A 19,716-nucleotide genomic window follows, 5' to 3' on the forward strand; every position below is an offset into this window, starting at 1 on the left:
TACATGTAAATGTATCTGTGTATGCTCATCTGTGGATGGAAGTTTTCACAGCCATTTAGTCCCAAATACTCACATAGAGGCTTATATTAACTAGAGAGTTTGGCCTATGGTTCAGGCTTCTTGTTGGCTAGCTCTCTTTAATTATTAACCCATTTCTATTAATCTGTGTATCTCCACATGGTTTTGTTTTACTGGTGATGCTCAGGTCTCTTTCTTCCTTGGCAGCTACATGGCATCTCTCTGGCGACTCACTCTCTGAGTTCCCCTTCCCATAATTCTCCTAGTGTAATATCCCCACCTATATACTTCCTGCCTGGCTGCATCCTGCCTGTTCATTGGTGGTTAACTTCATTTTTTAATTTGCCAAACCTGGGAATTTGCCTGGGAAGAAACTTTCAGATGAAGAATAATCTAGGTCAGGTTGGCCTGTGGGAATGTCTGTGGCATATTGTTTCGATGGTTAATTGATGCAGGTAGCCCCATGTCGTGATGGATTCCTAGGTAGAGGTTCATGTATTGTATAAAGGATGAAGCTAGATGAGCCAGCAGGAAGCACAGATAACTTCATTCCTTTCTGCTCCTGACTGTGGACATGGTGTGACCAGCTGCTTTCAGGACCTGCCACCTTGAGTTTCCGGGTTCCCTACTGCAGTAGACCATAACCTGGGGTGGTCAGCCCCAGTATGTCTCACTTAGTCGGGATGTTTTTTATTACAGCAACAGTAATGTAGCTAGGACAAGGACCTTAATGGAAAGCTCTAGAGAAGGTGCACACTGGAAGGTGGTGCCTTCAACTAGGAGGTGGGGTTTCTTAGGTGACAGCATGACACATTGTGTTATCTCTATGGATACATCAAGCCAGCCAGAGTTGGCGTGTAGTACAAGAAGAATATTGAATCAGGAAACTGGATTTGGGTTAACGTTCTCTCTGTGGCATGCGGTAAGGCTGTGAGCAAGCCATTACCTTTGTGATCTGTTTCCCAGCCTGTAAGTAGGTGAAATCCTTTCTGTCTCCTAGGGTTTGGGGGGACATGACAATGTGTGTCACTGTGCTTTGTAAGGTGGCTGTGCACATGGAGCAGGGGTGACACCTGGATGCTTGGAGCTGGTTTGTCTCCTAGGGGGTTCAGGAGACATGACAGCGTGTGTCACTGCCTGCCTTCCACTCCTACTTCTTCTGCTTACTCAGCCCTACTGTGACTTAGGGCAGATCATGTCCTTTACAGGGAGCCTGGCTTCCCATCCAGAGCACTGTAAGGGTTAAAACAATGCGACAGAGGGCTTTGGAGGGGAGTGCTAGAGAAAGGTGCCTGGTGGGTTTTCTGAGCACATTTCCCTGTAGAATCAGTGTTGACGGGACTCATCCGAAGCCTATGGAGAGCACCCAGGGCAGAAACCTGCCTACAGAGAGGGTGAGACATGGACAGGTGACACCAATCTGCCTTGGGAGGCCTCATCCTGGCTGAGGGATAGATTGGACACAGGCCCACCATTAGAAAGAGCTTTATGTCAACTTGACACAAGCTATAGTCATCTGAGAGGAGGGACCTCAACTGAGAAAATGCCTCCATAATAGCTGGCGGAAAGCAGGCATGGAGGACAGTTTTAAAATTAGCAATCAGTGGGGGAGGGGCCTAGTCCATTGTGGGTGGGGCCATCCCTGGGCTGGGGATCCTAGGTTCTATAAGGAAGCAGGCTGATAGTCCCTATTCCAAATGACTTGACAGATTTTGCTGATTCCTCCTGGAAGGCCTCACCCTCCCAGTGGAGTGTGTGTGGGGGGGATGGGATGGGAGGGGGGTTGGGGAGCATGGGAGGGAGAGGGAACTTGGATCGATATGTAAAATAAGAAAAAATAAAAATGCAAAAAAAAAAAAAAAAAAAAAAAAAAAAAAAAAAAAGAGAGAGAGAGAAGCTGAGCAAGCCATGAGGAGCAAGCCAGTAAGCAGCATCCTCCATGGCCTCTGCATCAGCTCCAGCCTCCAGGCTCCTGTCCTGTTTGAGTCCCTGTCCTGACTTCCTTCACTGATGAACAGTGATGTGGAAGTGTGAGCCACATAAACCCTTCCTCCCCAGGTTGCTTTGGTCATGGTGGTATTTCATCACAGCCGTAGTGTCCCTTACTGGGATAGGAAGTACATGTAGAATGGATACTAGCTCTCTGCCTCCCCAGACTTGGGCTGTACAAGGAGGAAACTAGAAAGACTTGCCCATGCCATGAAGCTAAAAAAGAAGGGAGTGAGATGGATGTGTTATGGTCCCAGGACCTGCAGACCACTCATTCTCCATGAGCATCTGTTTTCCACACTGGGCAAAGCCTAGTTCCTTTGTCAAGCTTGTGAGCATGGAGTCAGGACACCGAGCACGGAGTCAGGACACTGAGCATGGAGTCAGGACACTGAGCATGGAGTCAGGATATGCACTTAGATCTGGGAAAGGTCTGTGTCAGATTTGCTTTGACTCTGAGCCCTGAGGATCTGGCCCTTTGGAGGATATGAGCCCCTTTTCCTGTGTCTTTCTGTTTCCCTCTGTGTCTGCCTCTGTCTCTGTGTCTTTCTGTCTGTCTCTTTGTCTCCCCTCCCTCTCTCCGATGCTCCATTCCTCCTCTCATGCCTCCTTCCTTCCCCCTTGCCTGTGTGTGTGTGTGTGAAGGTGAGAGGTTACCCTCAGTTTGTTATTCTCAAAGCACTGTCCACTTTCTCCTGATAGACTCTCTCACTGGCTTCGCTCTGAGTAGGCGAGGCTGGCTGGCCAGCAAGCCCCAGAGATCTATCTTCCTGTCTTCTCCTCTCCAGTGTTGGGATTACAATTATGGTCCACCAGGCTTGACTTTTCTATGAGGGTTTCAGGCTCTGAACTCAGGTCCTCATGGTTGTGCAGGAGGAAAATTATAGATGTATTCATCTCCCTAGCTGTCAATAAGCCCCAAAGGTCCCGGATGACAAAAGTCATTTGACGGGGTAAGGCTATACTAGACTTCCTGCCGGGAACCCATTGCCATGTTCACATCTCAGGGGGCTCTTTTCTGATCAATATGAATGATCAGTCATTTGTCATTGTCTTTACTATAAACAGTGATTGTTGCCAGACAGTTTACTGGATGCAAAGTGGTCTCTTGGTCAGGAAATTTTCTTACTTACGGGTATCGATTTTCTGTAAATAAAGTGCTTGCTCTGCAGAATTCCATGTTATTTCTGTTCTTCACAATGTCACAGGGATGCTTATTTCTCACATCAGTGTTGTGGCATATGTAGGAGCTTAAGTCAGACTCTAAGATCTCTCCTTTTGTAGTTGTTCATGGCTTTCTCTGGAGACTTGCAAAGAGAGTGCTTTCACTTTTGCCTGAGAGATGGCTCAGCAGGAACCTATGCAAATGGCTGGGTGTGTGGCAGGCACCTGTGTTAGCATGGACTATAGAGACTGGTTGTAGCTGGGAGCTCTGGGTTTGACTGAGAGACCCTGCCTCAGTGAATAAGGTGGAAGGTGAGTAAGATTGATTCCTGATATCAGCTGTGGATCTCCACATCCACATTCATGTATCCCACACAGGTGCTCATGCACAAGCACACACACAAGTCCAAATCATACAAAAATGAAAAACGGAAAGATGAACAAAGAAGTTCTACCATTCACATCTACTACAATGCTGGTGCCTGTGGCTAAAGTGTGAGGGGTGGGATCTCAGAGGGGAAGAGGAAAATAAACACATTTCTCTACCAACCCCTCCCGCTTACCTTGGGGCCTCCATCGATTCCTCTTGAGTACTCATGTAGGGATAGCAGCAGGAGGAGAATATGCTCAGCCTAGCACTGTGGAGAGATGGGAAAGTACCATTGACCCAGGCCTCCCTTAAGCAGGCAGGTTCTTATGGTACCCAAGATTTGGGCTGGAAAATCCATTTAGAAATAATTGTGGATTTTATCAAACTGTCTTGGGCACAGCCACTTCTCTCAGAAAGAACATCTCCTCCTGAGGGTTTGTTACCCAGAACTAAGGAGCTGTAGGTGGCTTTAGTTTGCAAGCAGCATGTGGCTGCTTGCTGCTGGATTCTTGACAGGTCTAGTTAGTGTATCATCCAGACTGTGTCTTGAAAAACACAGCAAATCTTAAAACCTCATCTTCTGTTCACCTGCCTTTCCCTTAGCTAGATTAATGGGGCCCTTTCTTTATAGCATTCATAGTTCACCTAAATTTGGTTGGTACTTAAAAATTAAACTTATTCATAGACAGTTCTAAATAATAGAACTAAATAAGTCCACATACCCACCTTTGTCTCCTCTCACCTCTTCTTCAGCCCTGATGGCCATTTATTGTGCTACTCATATAATTTTGATATCTCAAGTATGTTGTATAAATGGAGTCATCAGCCCGTAGTTAAAGGCTGGATTTTAATACAGTCCACAAAGTACCCGATTCACAAGTTTGAGGACCTGAATTTGACCCCAGAACACTGGTAAAAATGCTGGTGTGTGATGTTCTTTTGTTGTAGTTATGGGAATAAAACTGGAGAAGTCAGGGTGGGGGGGTCCCGAGTGAGGGTCCCAAGTGAGTGGGGTCCTAAGGTAAGGAACCATGTGGGAGAGCATAGCAGGTTCCATAGCAGGTGAGGGTGACAGAGGCGGCAAGGTGGAGGGAATAACACGCCAGGCCGATAGAGCTTGAATGAGGAGTTTATTTAGAAAGGGGAGCGAGGGAGAAGGGAAGAGACATAGAAGCACAGGGAACAGAAGAGGAGAGGGGGAAGAGAGAGAGAGGAGAGAAGAGTGGGTAGCCAATCAAAAGCAGAAGAGAGCAAGAGAAAGTAAAAGAGCATACATGGGCAGGGGTCTGACTTTTAAGAGGCCCTTTACACCTGCCTGCAGACTAGTACTCACAGAACCCTGGGCTGACCAGAGTACTGCCTGAGTGCATTCTGCCAGGTGACAGGGGCAGGCCAGCATAATGCCTGAATCCTTACAGTGTGTATTCTTAGTATTGCCAATGCTAAGAGATGCAGACATGTGGACCCTTGGGCTGGCTAGCCAGTTTGGCTTAATTGGCCAGCTGAAGGCAAATGAAGAGACTCCCCCCATCTGAAAATAAGAGCACAACACACACACACACACACACACACACACACACGCGCATCCATTATATCATTATATGCACTAAAGGTATATAAATCATAAACATGGAATTCTTTTACTCTGAGGATCAGGCACATAATGCCTGTATGTATATGTATGTGTGATGTACATGTTTCTGATGTTGCTTTGCTGCATTTCCTTATATAAATGTATTATGGGCTGCTTAGCTCTGTGCCCTGCTGATATTTTGTCTATGGTGAGTAAAGTGTTTAGAAATGTTTTTGCATGTTTTCATGTGAGCTTTGTTTTGGACTGAGTGTGATTACTCAACCATATGACAGTCACTCATTGAGTGCCATTAAGCTGCCACACTCTTCTGGGATGGCCATTCCTTTTGGTGTTCCTACTGACAGTACATGAAGGGTCCAGTCATTTCCTTTTCATCTGCATTTGGTACCCAGCATTGACGTTCCATGCCATATCTTGACAGGTGTGTAGAAATGCCTCCTTGTGGTTTTCTGTGTTTCCCCATGGCTAATGTGTGCATCTGCTCTCTGTAAATCATTTACAGTAAAAGGCTGGTCATGCCTTTTGCATGTTTTTTGGTTGGATTGTTTTCCTCTTGTTGAGTTTGAGGCGGTGTGTCTTTGTTGATGCTACTCTGCAGGTGTCCAGGGGTCCCCTCCTGACCATGCCTGCCCTTTCACCCTTGTAAAGTTCTATGTGTCCATTCTTTATTTGACATATTGTGGTTTTGCCACTGAGTCCAAGATCCTAAAGCTTTTCTCATATGCTTTCTCCTGAAATATGACCTTACGTGTACATCTGCATCCAGTGCAGTTTCAGTCCATTTTTAGATAGAATGTGAAGCATAGGTAAGGGTTTACTTTTTGGCCTGCAAGTGTTCACATGCCCTGGTGCTATGAAAGTCACTCGGGCATATTTGTGTGGGCCCCTGTTGTGTTCTGTTTTCTGTGTTTAGTCTTCTGCTGACAGTCGAGTCTTAATTACTGCAGCTGTAGTTGTCCTGAATCAGCTATCCCAGTCCCCCATTTCTTCTGTAATAAGGTATAATTGATACTCAAGTAAGGCCCCCCAAGTGGGGAGATAAACAAAAAACAAGAAACCTACATGTATTTTATGTATATAATTTGGCAAGTTTCAACTACTTCGTTCCTATTGAGCATTACTTCAGGCATTTTAATTCTTTTGCCCTTCCACATAATTTTAGCATGTTTTTGAGCATATGTATCTACAAAGATTCTCGCTAGCATTTTGATAGGAACTGTGCTAAACTTAGATGTCCATTTGGGGAAAATGGATATCTTTAGTCTGTTGGGTCTTCCAACTTCTGAGCACAGTGTCTCATTTCTTGGCTCATTTCCATCAACATGTTGTTGTTTGCGACATTTGAGTGTGACACGTTTCTTTCTATATTTACACCTACGTGTTTGTCATCAGTTATAAATGGTAGCATAACATTTTGGTGCTCATGTCTGTGATATAGGAATACAATGACTTTTGTATGTTTCTTGTGTGGTTGAACTTGCTAAGGGCCCTGTTCATTCTGCAGGTTTCTCTGTGGAGTCTACAGAGACCACTGTGCTCTTTGCAAATGGGCTAGTCGGTGACCTCCTTTCTGATTTGGATGCTTGTTCTTGCCCATTTGGCTTTACTGTATGGTGAAACAGGGCTGAGTATGACTCCAAGAGCCTGTGTCTTGACTTTTTTCATCATGAAGTAGAAGGTCACCTATAGGTCACAGGACCTGTGTCCCTTCACCCCCACCTGCCACCCGTCTTTCCCATCTTCCTTCTCCATTCCAGACTCCCTCTTTTTTGTCAAAGTTTTATAGATTCCCTCTTATTCCTGTTTCCAAGTTTTTTTTTAATTAATATATCATGAATGGGCACTGAATTTTATCAGTCATTGATTTTTCAAATACTCAATTAGTTTGCATTCCTGGAATATACTGCTACTGTAATTCATTTTTGAATACTGCTAAATTTTCTCTGCTGCCAGCTGTTAAGGACTTTTGCATATCTATTTATAAGGGATATTGGTAGTTTTCTGTGAAGTCTTGGTTTGGGAACAAAGGTAACACTAATTTCACAGAATGAGTTGAGAAGTGTCCCTTCTGAGTCTATTTTCTGCAAGAAATTGTGTAAAATTACTGTGAATTCATTTTCAAATTTGGAGATGTCTTCATTAAAACCAACTGGGCCTGGAAGGTTCTGCTTTGGGAGTTTTAACAGGAAGAAAGCAGTCTCCTTGTTTCTGGGCTGGGAGCTGACACACTGTGTGTCTTTGGGGATCCATTTGTGGTAGTGTCTAAGTAGGGAGCTGCCATTGCCCTTGCTTGCTGTCTTTCCTTGTCTCTGGGGTTTCCATCGATAATCTGACTCATTCATTGTTGTTTTTCTTTGTCAGTCCATGTTGCTTTTATTTTATATTTTGGTGGTGTTGAGTGAACCCAAGGCCTTAATAATGGAGCTATAGTCCAACACCCAGTGCCAGTGTTATTTATTAATCTTTTACAAACCACTAGCACTTCTCTCTTTTGCTTTGGCTTCCATTGACTGGTGTTTATTTCCTTCTGTTTGCTTTGGTCTAGCTGGTTTCTCACAGGGGTTCCTGAGGCGAGAGGTTGATTATTGGTTAGAGATTCTCACTTTTATCTCCCCACACTTCCCTCTCAGCTCTGCCTCAGCGGCATCCCACATGCTCTGCCGTGTTGAGTTTTAAATTGTCTCTTGATATTTTCATGTGCCCTATGGATTATTGAAGAATGTGCTGTTTAGTTTTCAAGTGTTTGCATATTTTCTTGCTGTCTTTCCACGATCAATTTATAGTGTGTGTGGGTGGAGGACAGGTGCTGTGTGGTTTTACTTAAGTGTTTGGGGTTGTCTGATAGACTAGCATAAGGCTCTCTGGATAATGTTCTGTGTACCTTCGAAGAGATTGGATGCTGTGTTCCTGTGGGAAGAGGGTTCTATCTGTATCAAATTCAATGGCTTCTTGGTATCATCAAATTCTATGTTCTTGTGAACTCCCTCCCTGCCTCCCTGCCTCCCTGCCTCCCTGCCTCCCTGCCTCCCTGCCTCCCTGCCTCCCTGCCTCCCTGCCTCCCTCCTTCCTTCCCCCTCTTTTTTCTTACTTCCTGCTAAGGATGGAACTTGAGCTCTCCACTACTGAACTCCTTCTCCCACCATCCTTGCTGACTTGCTACCTAGTGCTCTGTCATACATTGAGAGAGAGGTAGGGTGGATGAGTTTCCCCCTTCATCTCTATAAGTTTTTTGCTTCTCACACTCTGAAGTTCTTGTCGGTGTATTCATGTGAGAACCACCCTTCTTCCTGGTGGTTTGGTCCTCTTGTAACATGCCCTTCTCTCTGGGATGCTGTGGTCATGTCCATCACAGAACAGGAATTGCAGGATGATTCACATTGTGTTTTTATCTTCATGCTACTTACTCCTCCATCTCCCGAGGTCCCATTGCAGAGGCTACCTTTGGATTTATTTATTTGTTTATTATTTTTAATCAGCTACTGTATGGTGGTGGTGGTTTGAAGCATCTGTCTGGCTCTTATCCACTCTTTCTGTGCTGGGATTTTACATGTCTCCATTGTTTCCAAGCCTGTCCAAGAACTCCTGTGTTGGGTGCTTCTGATGGCCTTGCCATTGCTGGTACTGGCATCTGTGATAACTACTTTTCACCCAGTTTGCTATTCTTGGGGTTCTTTGTGAGTTTTGGTTTGGGCTGGCTTCCCTAGTTTCTGTCCAACTTGGGTCAAGGATCATTTTGTCATTCTGTCTCTATTAACACTGAAGGATATACTATGTAGCCTTGCATCAGACTTGCATCACTCCACCTTCCCTGGCCTGCTGGCATCACAAGTCATGCCTCTGTGCCTAGCACATTGCTGTGAGATGACAGGGTGGTTCCTCCTCCCAATTCCTTCTTCTTACATTGTCACCATTCTGAGATGTGGGTACCTCATACTGCTGGGGTTCTGTGGGCTCTCTGGCTCCATCCCCTGTATGATTCACCCCTATATAGAGAGAGGGTGGCTACTTCCTTGCAACTTTTGGGAAAAGGAAGCAGGTTTCCAAGTGGACCTTTGCTGTAGGGCATAATAGTCTTTGCAGCATATGGCTCCAGCAGAGTCATTGTCTGAGGACTTTCAGTCTTTGGGAGCTGCCTGGTACCCAATCCTTTAGCTGGAGAAACAGGCTTTTGTGTGGCGAGTGGCTTTGTCTGGGTGCCTTGGTATTCCTAGGTTACTTCTTCTATTCTAAGAGGGAGCATCTTGCTGTGTCTTTGTTCCTACGCTGAGTTTTCAGAAGCAATTCTATTTAGTTGGTTTTATTTGCTTTATTCTTTGAGCCCAAGTTCCCCTTTTTGGTGGGAGAGAGACAGGGTCTCATGTGTCTCAGGTCAATCTCAAACTCACTGTGAGCCAAGATGACTTTGAGCTTCAATTTTTCTGTCTTCCTCCCTCCTTCTCCAGTGTGGGAATTACAGGCAGGGACCACCGCACCTGGCTTCAGTGGGATCAAACCCAGGCTTTGTACATGTTGGCAGAGCCACTCTGTTATGATAAAGCTCGAGGGGGACCTTGGTGGATTCCATGGCAGGTGAGGGTGGCCCAGGCAGTGGGCGGGGGAGGCACCCAGGCAGACAGAGCTTAAGTGAGAACTTTTATTAGAAAGGGGAGGGAGGGGGAAGGAAAGAGAAAAGAGACAGAGAGACAGAGAGAGGACAGAAGAGAAGAGGGAGACAGGAAAAGTGCTGTCTACTTTAGGGGAACAGTGGGGAAGAGAGTAGGGGGAAAGAGAGAGGGAAAACATAGGAGCAGGGAAGATGGTGTGTGTGTAAAGAGCTGGAAAGAGAGTGTAAGTGGGCTGAGGGGGTCTGTCTTTCAAAGGCATCCTTTGCACCTTTGGGCAGACTAGTATCCATGGAACCCTGGGCTGACCAGGGTACTGTCTGAGTTCATTCTGCCAGGTGACAGGGGCAGGCCAGCATAATGCCTGAGTCTTTATACACTCTACTGACTGAGCTACCCTTCAGCTCCCAAGCTTCCATAGTTGCTCTAGGGAGGGGTCCTTTTCACAGGAAGAGAAATTCTGTGCACAGATGGAGGATGGACTGTCTTACCCACTTGCCCCCATTTCTCAGGGAAGGCGAGCAAATGAGCCCAGCACAGTTTGAAATGATCCTCGGTGAGTCTATGAGACTGAGCTCCAAGCAAGTAGGCCCCGTGTTCTTTCTTCACTGCTGGATGCCCAGGGCCTACTACACCACACTGCACTGTTCCTATCACAGAACGATAAATATGTAAATATTGGTTGAATAAAGTTGCTTAATTCTCCTGCTCAGCTTCTCACATATACAATAGGCTAGAGAGAGAGAAGCAAACAAACAAGGTGGCATTTAGAAATGAGCAAGACAATAAAATGCAGCTCAAGTATTTAGTGCACTACTCAGCTTACGCACTTGTGTTACCATGCTCACACAAATTCTCCAGTCCTCCTTCAGCATCTGGTACCTTGGCTAATGAGTGTTTGCCATTGGCAGGTATCAGCTGGTGAGATGGTTCTATTAAATACTAACACTGTCTCTCTTGGCCATGTTTTTCTGGACAGGTCCTGCAGCTGGGCTCAGACATCCTTCCTCAGTACAAGCAGGAGGCACCAAAGACACCCCCTCACATCATCTTACACTACTGTGTCTTTAAGACCACCTGGGATTGGATCATCTTGATCTTGACCTTCTACACAGCCATCCTGGTCCCTTACAACGTCTCCTTTAAAACCAGACAGAATAATGTGGCCTGGCTGGTGGTAGACAGCATCGTGGATGTCATCTTTTTAGTGGACATTGTTTTGAATTTTCATACCACCTTTGTCGGGCCAGCGGGGGAAGTGATATCTGACCCCAAACTTATCCGTATGAACTACCTGAAGACATGGTTTGTGATCGACCTTCTGTCCTGTTTGCCATATGACGTCATCAACGCTTTTGAGAACGTGGATGAGGTTAGTGCCTTTATGGGTGATCCAGGGAAGATTGGTTTTGCTGATGAGATTCCGCCACCACTGGAGGGGAGAGAGAGTCAGGTACATCCCTCAAATCTTGGACCTTGTTGTCATGTCTTTAAAGCTGAATGAAATGCGGGCGGTCAGCACAAGAATCACTGAGTGGGTGGGAGGCAGCATGAGCGATGACCACAACAGAGGGAGCATGTGCCATGGGTATCTTGCCTGCCGTTCCTGTCCGTTGGAGGCCCAGGGGTCCTGCATGTCAGTGAGGGGGTATGGAAGAGACCAAAGGCTCACTCTTCCTCCATGTGGAGTGTGGCTGCTGGTTCAGAGAGGGGAGGTGACAGAAGCAACCATGCATGGCCACCGCACCAGAGAGCCTTCCCTTTGGCATTGAACTGTTGTTGGATATTCTGAGGGTGGGGCCTTCTCTTTATCTGTCTGGACGCTGGCTGTTCCACAGGCTATTTACTCTCATTCTGTTTTCTGGGTAAATGGTGCAATGAGTTTGGAGGTGACTGTTTGTTGGGCAGCTCCGGTACATGCTGGGGTTGAGTGTGGTGGTTGTATGGTCTGTTGCTTTGGAATCTTAGTCTTGTAAATGATTTGCAACCATGCTGGGGAATAGGATGTGCTCTGGTAGACGCTGAATGGGTTTCTGTGGCAGGAAGGGGCCTTGGGACTGCTTAGGAGTGGGTATCTCCTTGGAAAAAGCAAGGATACCAAGTTACTTTGAGAACAGTATAGATTCCTATGCAGCTGGTGTTTGGTGGGAAGTTCTCCATTTCAGATTAAGATAAGGTGGCTTGCTTGATAAACCAGCATATTCAGCACTGGGATTATATTATCTCAGATGACAGAGGGTCAGGAGGATTAATTGTGGGTCTAGGCAGCCATTGGAGGCTGAGCTGAGGCATGGCACACACTTTGGGGAAAAGGGCAGCCAAGGAAGGAAGAATATACTCCCATCCATGGTAGGAATCCCTGGAATCACTGTGCGTCTGCCTTCAGCTCAGCATCAGCAGTTGCTGGGGACACCCGTTGCTTCCTGTAGGGAAATAAACAGCCATGCTATTCTCCCGTCGAGGGGTAGCTTTGCCACCAAATGCTGCAAAGGTGAGAATGTAGAGGATACAGCTTGATGCACATGCACACTCTTGATCCAGAACAGCCTCTGCTTTGTTGGTGTGCTATGTTTTAAAATACTATTTATTTTTGGAGACAGGGTCTTGTGTAGTTAGCCTGGTACTTGTAATGTAACTAGCTGGATTTAAACTTGTAATCCTCCTGCCTCAGCCTCCTCAGTGATGGTATTGCAGGTGTGTGCAAGCATTTCAAAGGCTAATTCCTGGGTGGCTTCTGAGTTTTGCAAGGAGAGTAAATGAGTCTGGACAGACTACAAGCTCAGAATCATCTCTGAAGGACATGTTGGCATTCTTCAATGTGAGTTGCAGTATGTATTGGGAGGTGCTTTTCCCTGTGAACACTTCTTCAAAAAATGTTGTGTCATTGGCTTGGATAATTCAAATGAATTATTATAATCTAAAGGAGCATTTCATATACACATGGGAAAGTAAATTTTTATTATAGAAAACAAATATTCCAACATTTGAGGGGCTGTGAGAACTCAGTGAGCAGTGTTTGTGAAAACAAGAGGGCCTGAGTTCAAATCCTGGTACACATGCAAAAAAGAAAAAAACAACAAACAAACAAATAAAAAAACAAAAAAACAAAAAAACAAAACAAATCCAAAAAACCAAGTTCTAGCTAGACTTGCTGGAATTGAGCTTTGGTTTCAGTAAGAGACCCTGTTTCAAAAAATAAGGTGGAGAGTGATAGAGTAAGACACCAGATGTCTTCCTCCAGCTTCTGTGTACTGTGAACACCTGTGTGGGTTCACACACGTACACCATACACACACATATACATACACAAATACATACAGACATGTCCACATAATATGCACACAAACACATATATGTATGTACTATACACACACCATACACACATGTCCACACACATTCACATGCGTATATACCATAAACACAACTCCACATACACACACACTATGCCATATACATACAGTATATATATGTACACACACACACACACACACACACACACACACACACACACACACATATATATATATATATATATATATATATATATATATGTACACATACTCATACAGCCACTTAGGGTAGTAAAATAAGCTGTGTGCTATTTATAGTGCTGGCATTTTGCAGCTAAATGGAACAAGTCTTCAGCTTCCTTGGGTTCACATTAGGATCTTGCAGGGCTATAAAGACGTATAAAAGCGTGACTCTGCAACCTGGAGGCTGACAGGACAGAGAGCTTGTCCTCAGGTACTGTGTGTGCTGGGTTGGAAAGCCTTTAATTTTCAGTACCCAGTGATGGGCTCTGACTTCCAGATTGGTGGGGTGGATTGGTAACGGGAAAGGTGTCTGTTATCTGCAGGCTTTGTGTTGGCAAAGGGTTTGGAACGTCATGATCATAAGCAGTAGTAGTTCCTGGATTAAGGTTTAAAGTTTTGGATGACTGCTCAAAGTATGCCTTTCACATCAATTGTGATATGAGGAAGATGGGGTTGGGTCCCAGGTCCTCCTGGGGTCACTGTGGTCACAGCTTCAGCCTGGTCCCTGTCACTCTGAGTTCCCTGTCACTTCCAAACTCACATTTGCTGGGCTCCCAGTCTATTCTGCATTGGCCTTACTCCTGCAGCCCTTTGTAAAGACAAGTGGCTTTGCCTCTGCCCTTTGACCCACAGTGCCATGGGAGGGAAGGGAAGGAGGTGGGGCATTTAGCAGATGGTGAATGGAGGTCACAGGTAAGAAGGCAGTCATGGAGACACCTATCCCACCCATGACCTTGTCACCTGCTCACTACTGGCCCCTGCTGCCTTCCGGATGGCAGAGCTGATGAAGCGGGAACCCACCACACTGACTTCTAATGTACGTGGGCACTCCTTTGCTTGTAAAATATGGGGAGAAGCTGGGTGTTGGGTACAGTGGGTTTGCTGGTGGGGAGGAGGCAGCTATGGTGTTGATCTGATACCCAGTGAGGGGCAGACCCACTGGTCCCCAGGGCCTCCCTTTTGGGAAAAGCTACCATTAGCACAATGGGAGGGAAGGGCCAGGCCTGTGGCAGGTAGAGGAGGTTGGGAGGCATCCCTCCAGTTTCCCCAAGACTGGAGTGAAGTCCCTTTAGTGTTCTGATTAATGGTTTGGTGGCTCATACCCCATGCCCGCCCAGACCTCACCTTTGGCTGAAGTTGTAGCATTCCTGGCCTAAGACTGTAGTCACCCTCTGGCCTAGAGTGTAAAAAGAATGTAGAAACCACTGACTTATTTGTCAATTTAAAAAGCACATGGAATTTAATTAACTGTCCCTGGTGACTTTTTAGTTATGCAACAGGCTATGTAGCAGTGGAGAGCACCAACAAGGAGGAGACAAGACAGCAGTGTCTTTGCTGTGCACGTGTGTGTGTGTGTGTGGTGGGGTGGTGGTGGTGGCAGGGAGTCTGTCTTGAAGGGAGAAAACTGGACCCAGCTCAGGTCTGGCTCAGGAAAGAGCTGGATAGATGGCTAGTGCTTGCGGTCTTGAATCTGGCTTGTGGATATCACCCTCCTGGTGGTTCAAGCTGAAAAGTGCCCCCTTTTGTTCCAACTTGCTTCGCTTATGTAGATGGCCTCCATTTGCATCCTTCTCTGTGGGTGATCATCTGCTCTGGAGGCTGCTTGGGAATATGTCTGCACATTACTTCAATGGGTTAAAGGACAAAAGATCTGGAAACTGGGTGAGCAGAAGCTTGGAAAGGTCATGTGGGAGCCCTTGGCAGATTGTGTTGACCTGGCATGCTTCCTGGATTACGTGTGTGTGTGTGTGTGTGTGTGTGTGTGTGTGTGTGTGTGTGATGAGGCCTTTCCCTCCCCTAAGGACACCTTGGTGCTTGTTGCTTTTGCAGCATGGAAGTGCAGAGGGAGAAAGGAGAAGGCCATGGTCTCTGGGACACTGTTTGGGTGTGTTGGCCAGAGGCATAGTCTTCCTCTTTGACTGAGTAGCATGTAGCAGCCCAACTAGCTGGTGCCAGGCTGATGTCACCAAGAGCAAGGCATGCTGATGATGGCAGCTTCTCTTCATCTTCTAAGAGCTTAAATGCTTTGCCCTGTGGGGAGTAACGATGTGGGAGGACAGTGACTTTACACTCTGTGGGGAGTAAAGAAGCTGCTAAAATGTGGGATGAGGATGATTTTCTACCAGGGTGTGACCCTGTACCTATCACTCTGCCTCCTTGGACTTGGTCTACCCCACTCTGCAGAGCAGGTGCTGTCCTTGTCTTGTAAGTAGGGGGAGGGACAATTTGTCCTTTTGTCTGGTGCCTGCTGCCTTGAGGCAGTGACCTGGTCTGTGGGCTCCCCCAGAGGATAGGCTGGCCTGGCCTGTGGGCTCCCCGTTTCTCAGTCTGGGCCTTCTCATGCTGCCTTGCTGGAGGATTGGGTAAAGTATGGAAGACCATACTTTAGTTCCTAGACCCTTGTTACCCGTCACTGCAAATCATTACTGCCTGGAAAACATAGTGGGTCAGCTTTCTGCTGTTAAAGATGCTGGCTACAGCCTGGTGCGGTGTTACAGACCTAAGGCAGGGGTTAGTGAGTTCAAGGCAAGCTTGGATATGTAGCAAAACCTTGCCACAAAAAAGTCAAACAAAATTAAAAACAACAACAACAAAAACAAAACAAAAAACAAAAGAAGTCTGGCTTTGTGTTGAAGGTTTCCATTCTCAGCTACTCAGGAGGCTGGAGCAGAAACTAGCCTAGCTTGAGACTAGCCTAGGCTCTATAGTGTAGCCTAGGCTATATAGGGAGACCCTCTCTCTGTCAACCTCACCCCTTCTCTTCTCAAAGTCAAGAACAGATTAACCCTCCAATCTCTCCATCCTCCCCTCTTTTCCACCCTCTGTTTGTATTTTTCCAACCCTTTACTTGTCCATACTTGATTCTGGACTGTTTTTTTTTTTTTTTTTTTTAACTTTTCTCCTACTTTCCCAATTTACTCTTGTGTTCTGCTCAATTACTTTGAAAACTTCCTATATATCTGGCTTTGATTATTGGACGAGTGCAAGTGAGTTTCTGTTACTGTATCAGATGAATGGTTTGGCTTACAGCTCTAGAGACCTAAGTCTGAGTCATGTGGCCCCATTGGCTTGGGCCTCTGGTAAGGACACTGTCCCAGAGGGAACATATCTTAGGGAAGGAAGAGTGAGAGGGAAAGAGAGACCTCATAGTCACCTTCAAGATGACTATATCCCCATGATGACCTAAGGTCTGCCTACTAGGGTCCTCCTCCTCCTCAAGCCCCCCCACTCCACCCCAGGGCTATCTGGTGACAGAGCCTTAACTCAAGAGCTTCTGGGACATCCAACATCCAAAACATAGCAGTTCTTAGTTTTTCAGAATTAGGATTGCCACTTGGCCTATTTTATACTTTAAATTTTCCCCTGATATTTTTGATTCTGCCTTTCATCTTGTCAAATACACTGAGTGTAATTATTTTAATGTCTTCTTTAAATACTTTGCAGACTGAGGTCTCTGTGGGTCTCTGCAGGTCTTGTGGGTCTCTGGTGTCTCTGTGGGTCTTCCCTTAGGGTCTCTGCCTCCTATGCTCTGTGGCTTTTATTGTTCATATAGATTCTTTTTCTCATGTGATGTTTAATTTTGATTAAGTACTAGATGTGCTTTGTGAAAATTATAGAAATACTTTAGAGTCTGGCATTGTGCTTTCTTTATAGACTATCCAATTTTTTTTTTTTTTTTTTTTTTTTTTTTGGTACATAGCTGAGAACACAGCAACAGCCTCACACAAGCAACAGCCGAAGAGCCCTATGGGAAGACCTTTTTCTAATTCCCTTAGTTCCAGCCAAGAGCAGGGCTACTAGGGCCCTGCCTTCTATCACCTCTAAATATTTGCCTGTGCTTCCTTAAATCCAAGAAGTTGTCAGAAGCAAAGTTCAGACCTTCAGCCTCTTAGCTTTGTTCCAGAACTGGCAATCTCAAGGCAGAGCTGCCTGGCTGCTGGGTGCACCCTCTGAGCATGCGATTTGACCCACAATGCCTCTCTGCTCTGCCAGCTTACTGATGCATTCAAGCTGATTTAAAAGCAATGCGTGTAGGTTCTTTATTGTTTTGAGTAAAAGAATCATGAGTTTATTAGTCTGCTGTTACCAGAAGACTTCAGTCATTTCTCAGGGAAAATCTTTTGAGTTTTGTATTCCTGTCACGTTAATCTGCATCTTAAAAGACTTGGTGCATGCCATCTGTATGCCCATCAAGAAAAGCATTAAAGTTTGCAATGGCTCCTGCTAGTTGTCTTACAGCTTGCCACTCACAGTTATTAATTAAAAAGCATTGCCTATTAAATAGATCAAAATTGGAACCATGTTGGTTTTCCATCAGTCACATTACTAGGCTGTCCCAGTCTGAATCTCTTATCTGAGGTGGGGCCTTAAGCAGTTGTGTGCAAGTCATTCTGTTGCTCACCTGGGACACTGAGATGTTGCGAACCTTGTGGGATTGAGGGACATGAGGGAAGTAGAAGGAAAACAGCAGGGCAGTGCCAGCACAGCCAACTCCCGGAGCCACTGTGGCTTTTCTTTCATGTTCATTACTAATATTTACCTGTCTCTTGACATGAAGGTCTCCCTAACTCCCACATCTGTTCTCAAGAGTTGTCACAGTCCTTTCTGGCTTAGCTCAAATGTGTCTTCCCTTGTAGTTCCTAAGCTGGTTCCTCTGAGCCAGGTATCGTCCATTTTCCTTCTCAGCCCCTACAGAACATTAACACATCCCTGGATTATAGTTCTTGTCTGTCTTATACTACAGACACACACTCCATAATTTATGATGCTAGAATAAAAATCTGAGGAGTATGAGTTTTAAAAACTCACTTCATGGCAAAGTCTTTATTGATCTGAATGTCCTTGGAGAAACTGAACTAATGGATGTGTGTTAACTGCATGACTATTGGCACTTGTAAGTAGAGAATCCCTGTATGCTTGAAGGAGCTGCCCAGAGCTGCTTTGGAATGCAGCATATATATGTATGTGAGTGTGAGATGTGTGTGTGTGTGTGTGTGTGTGTGTGTGTTGTGTGTGTGTGTGTGTGTGTGTGTGTGTGTGTGTGTGTGGTGTATGTATGAGTCCTTGTATATGCTTATGGAGGCCAGAGGAAGATATCAGATATTTTCCCATTTCAATTCCCACCCTATTGACTTTGTATGTTAGGGGAGTACATTTAGCAGAGGAAGAGGATGAGGAGACAGAGCAAGGCTGGCCAGTAATGGGTTTGATTTGATGAACACTGACACTCCTCAAACAGCAGTGGCCCAGAGACAAGGGCTGGTTTTGTTTTGTTTTGTTTTGTTTTTCAGCATGAGACCTGTGGTAGATTGTAAATAGCCCGTGTAGAAGAAAGGGACTGTTGTTGCTTCGATATTGATGTTCTCGAAGATAGCAGGCACTTAAATACGGACAGGTTGAGAACCATAGATGACTGAGTCAGGATCACACAATAGTAAAGACAGATAAGCCCAGGGAAATCAACTTTCTAATTAAAATGCTGCCCAGTTGGGGATGTCTTCACTTGGGCATGATTGGCACTGGCCTTTCATCCACGGGGTCTTGGTTTCTTTGCTGGGCATACCAACCATTTTGTGCTTTGAGTGTGCTGTTATCCTTTTAATTATTTTATTTCCCTTTAAAGTTCGGAAGACTCCTGTATATTTGTTTTCATGTCTAGACTGTTCTTCAGGTTTCACAAAACCCCTTCTAAATGCATGGTTCTGTTTATGTATTTGACAGTGATTTTCTAGACAAGAAGAGGTTGGGGACTTTGTCAGAACAAAGCTAGTTAGACCACCTTAAGGTTTCCATGGTGACTTGTTTAGCCTGTGGTCTAGGGACCAAACTGGATAAGTCTGGTTTCTTTGGAATTATCCAGCCCTTGCCACCCACTGGATACAGGATCCAGAAGATGGAATTCTCTATGGAAACCACTGCAAATGGTGCTGAGATGCTGACTTCTCTGGGATTTGTGTCAGATGTGTCCTCTCATGCACGAGAGAGACTATCAATGACACTTAAATTTGCAGGCTCGTTACTGTGCACTCCTGGGCATTGGCTTGGACAGAAGGGAGCATTGAGGATTGGTGTTGGAGGACTCGTAGCAATTAAAGCCCCAGCCTTCCTTTAAGAAGTTTCTCCATGTAACCTCTTGTATCGGGATGATTTGGAAACAAAGATCTCAGTGTTTATTCATGGACTACATGAGTGTCACACAAGTACTGAGTGCTGACCCATTGTGCCACTGGAAGGTGCAGTGGCATATATGACTGTACACACACATTGGGAGTTAACACACAGGTCCAAAGGCATACAGGTATGCTCTCCATGTTGAGAACTGATCCTCTGTCCCAGCAGACTTGCTTAAAACAGTGTCACAAGCACTTTCTGCCAGCCTGGGTCCACAGCCGTGTCACCCCAAATAACACACAGAGACACTGTATTAGATATAAAGCTGTTGGCCTG

General features: G+C 45.6%; 1 protein-coding gene across 2 annotated transcripts in view; it reads left to right on the forward strand.

Moving 5' to 3' along the window:
* The window catches only part of Kcnh1 (potassium voltage-gated channel subfamily H member 1), a 263,443-nt gene that overhangs the window by 60,753 nt on the left and 182,974 nt on the right, over positions 1-19,716 (forward strand). The window contains exon 6 of one of the 2 annotated variants that reach the window (XM_051186665.1): positions 10,716-11,189. In XM_051186665.1, the coding sequence (XP_051042622.1) occupies positions 10,716-11,189 (474 nt within the window). The remainder of the gene's footprint in view (positions 1-10,715; positions 11,190-19,716) is intronic. The other variant, XM_051186666.1, reaches the window with a different exon arrangement.

This window comes from Phodopus roborovskii, unplaced genomic scaffold (genome assembly GCF_943737965.1).
Source record: "Phodopus roborovskii unplaced genomic scaffold, PHOROB, whole genome shotgun sequence".
Classification (NCBI taxonomy): domain Eukaryota; kingdom Metazoa; phylum Chordata; class Mammalia; order Rodentia; family Cricetidae; genus Phodopus; species Phodopus roborovskii.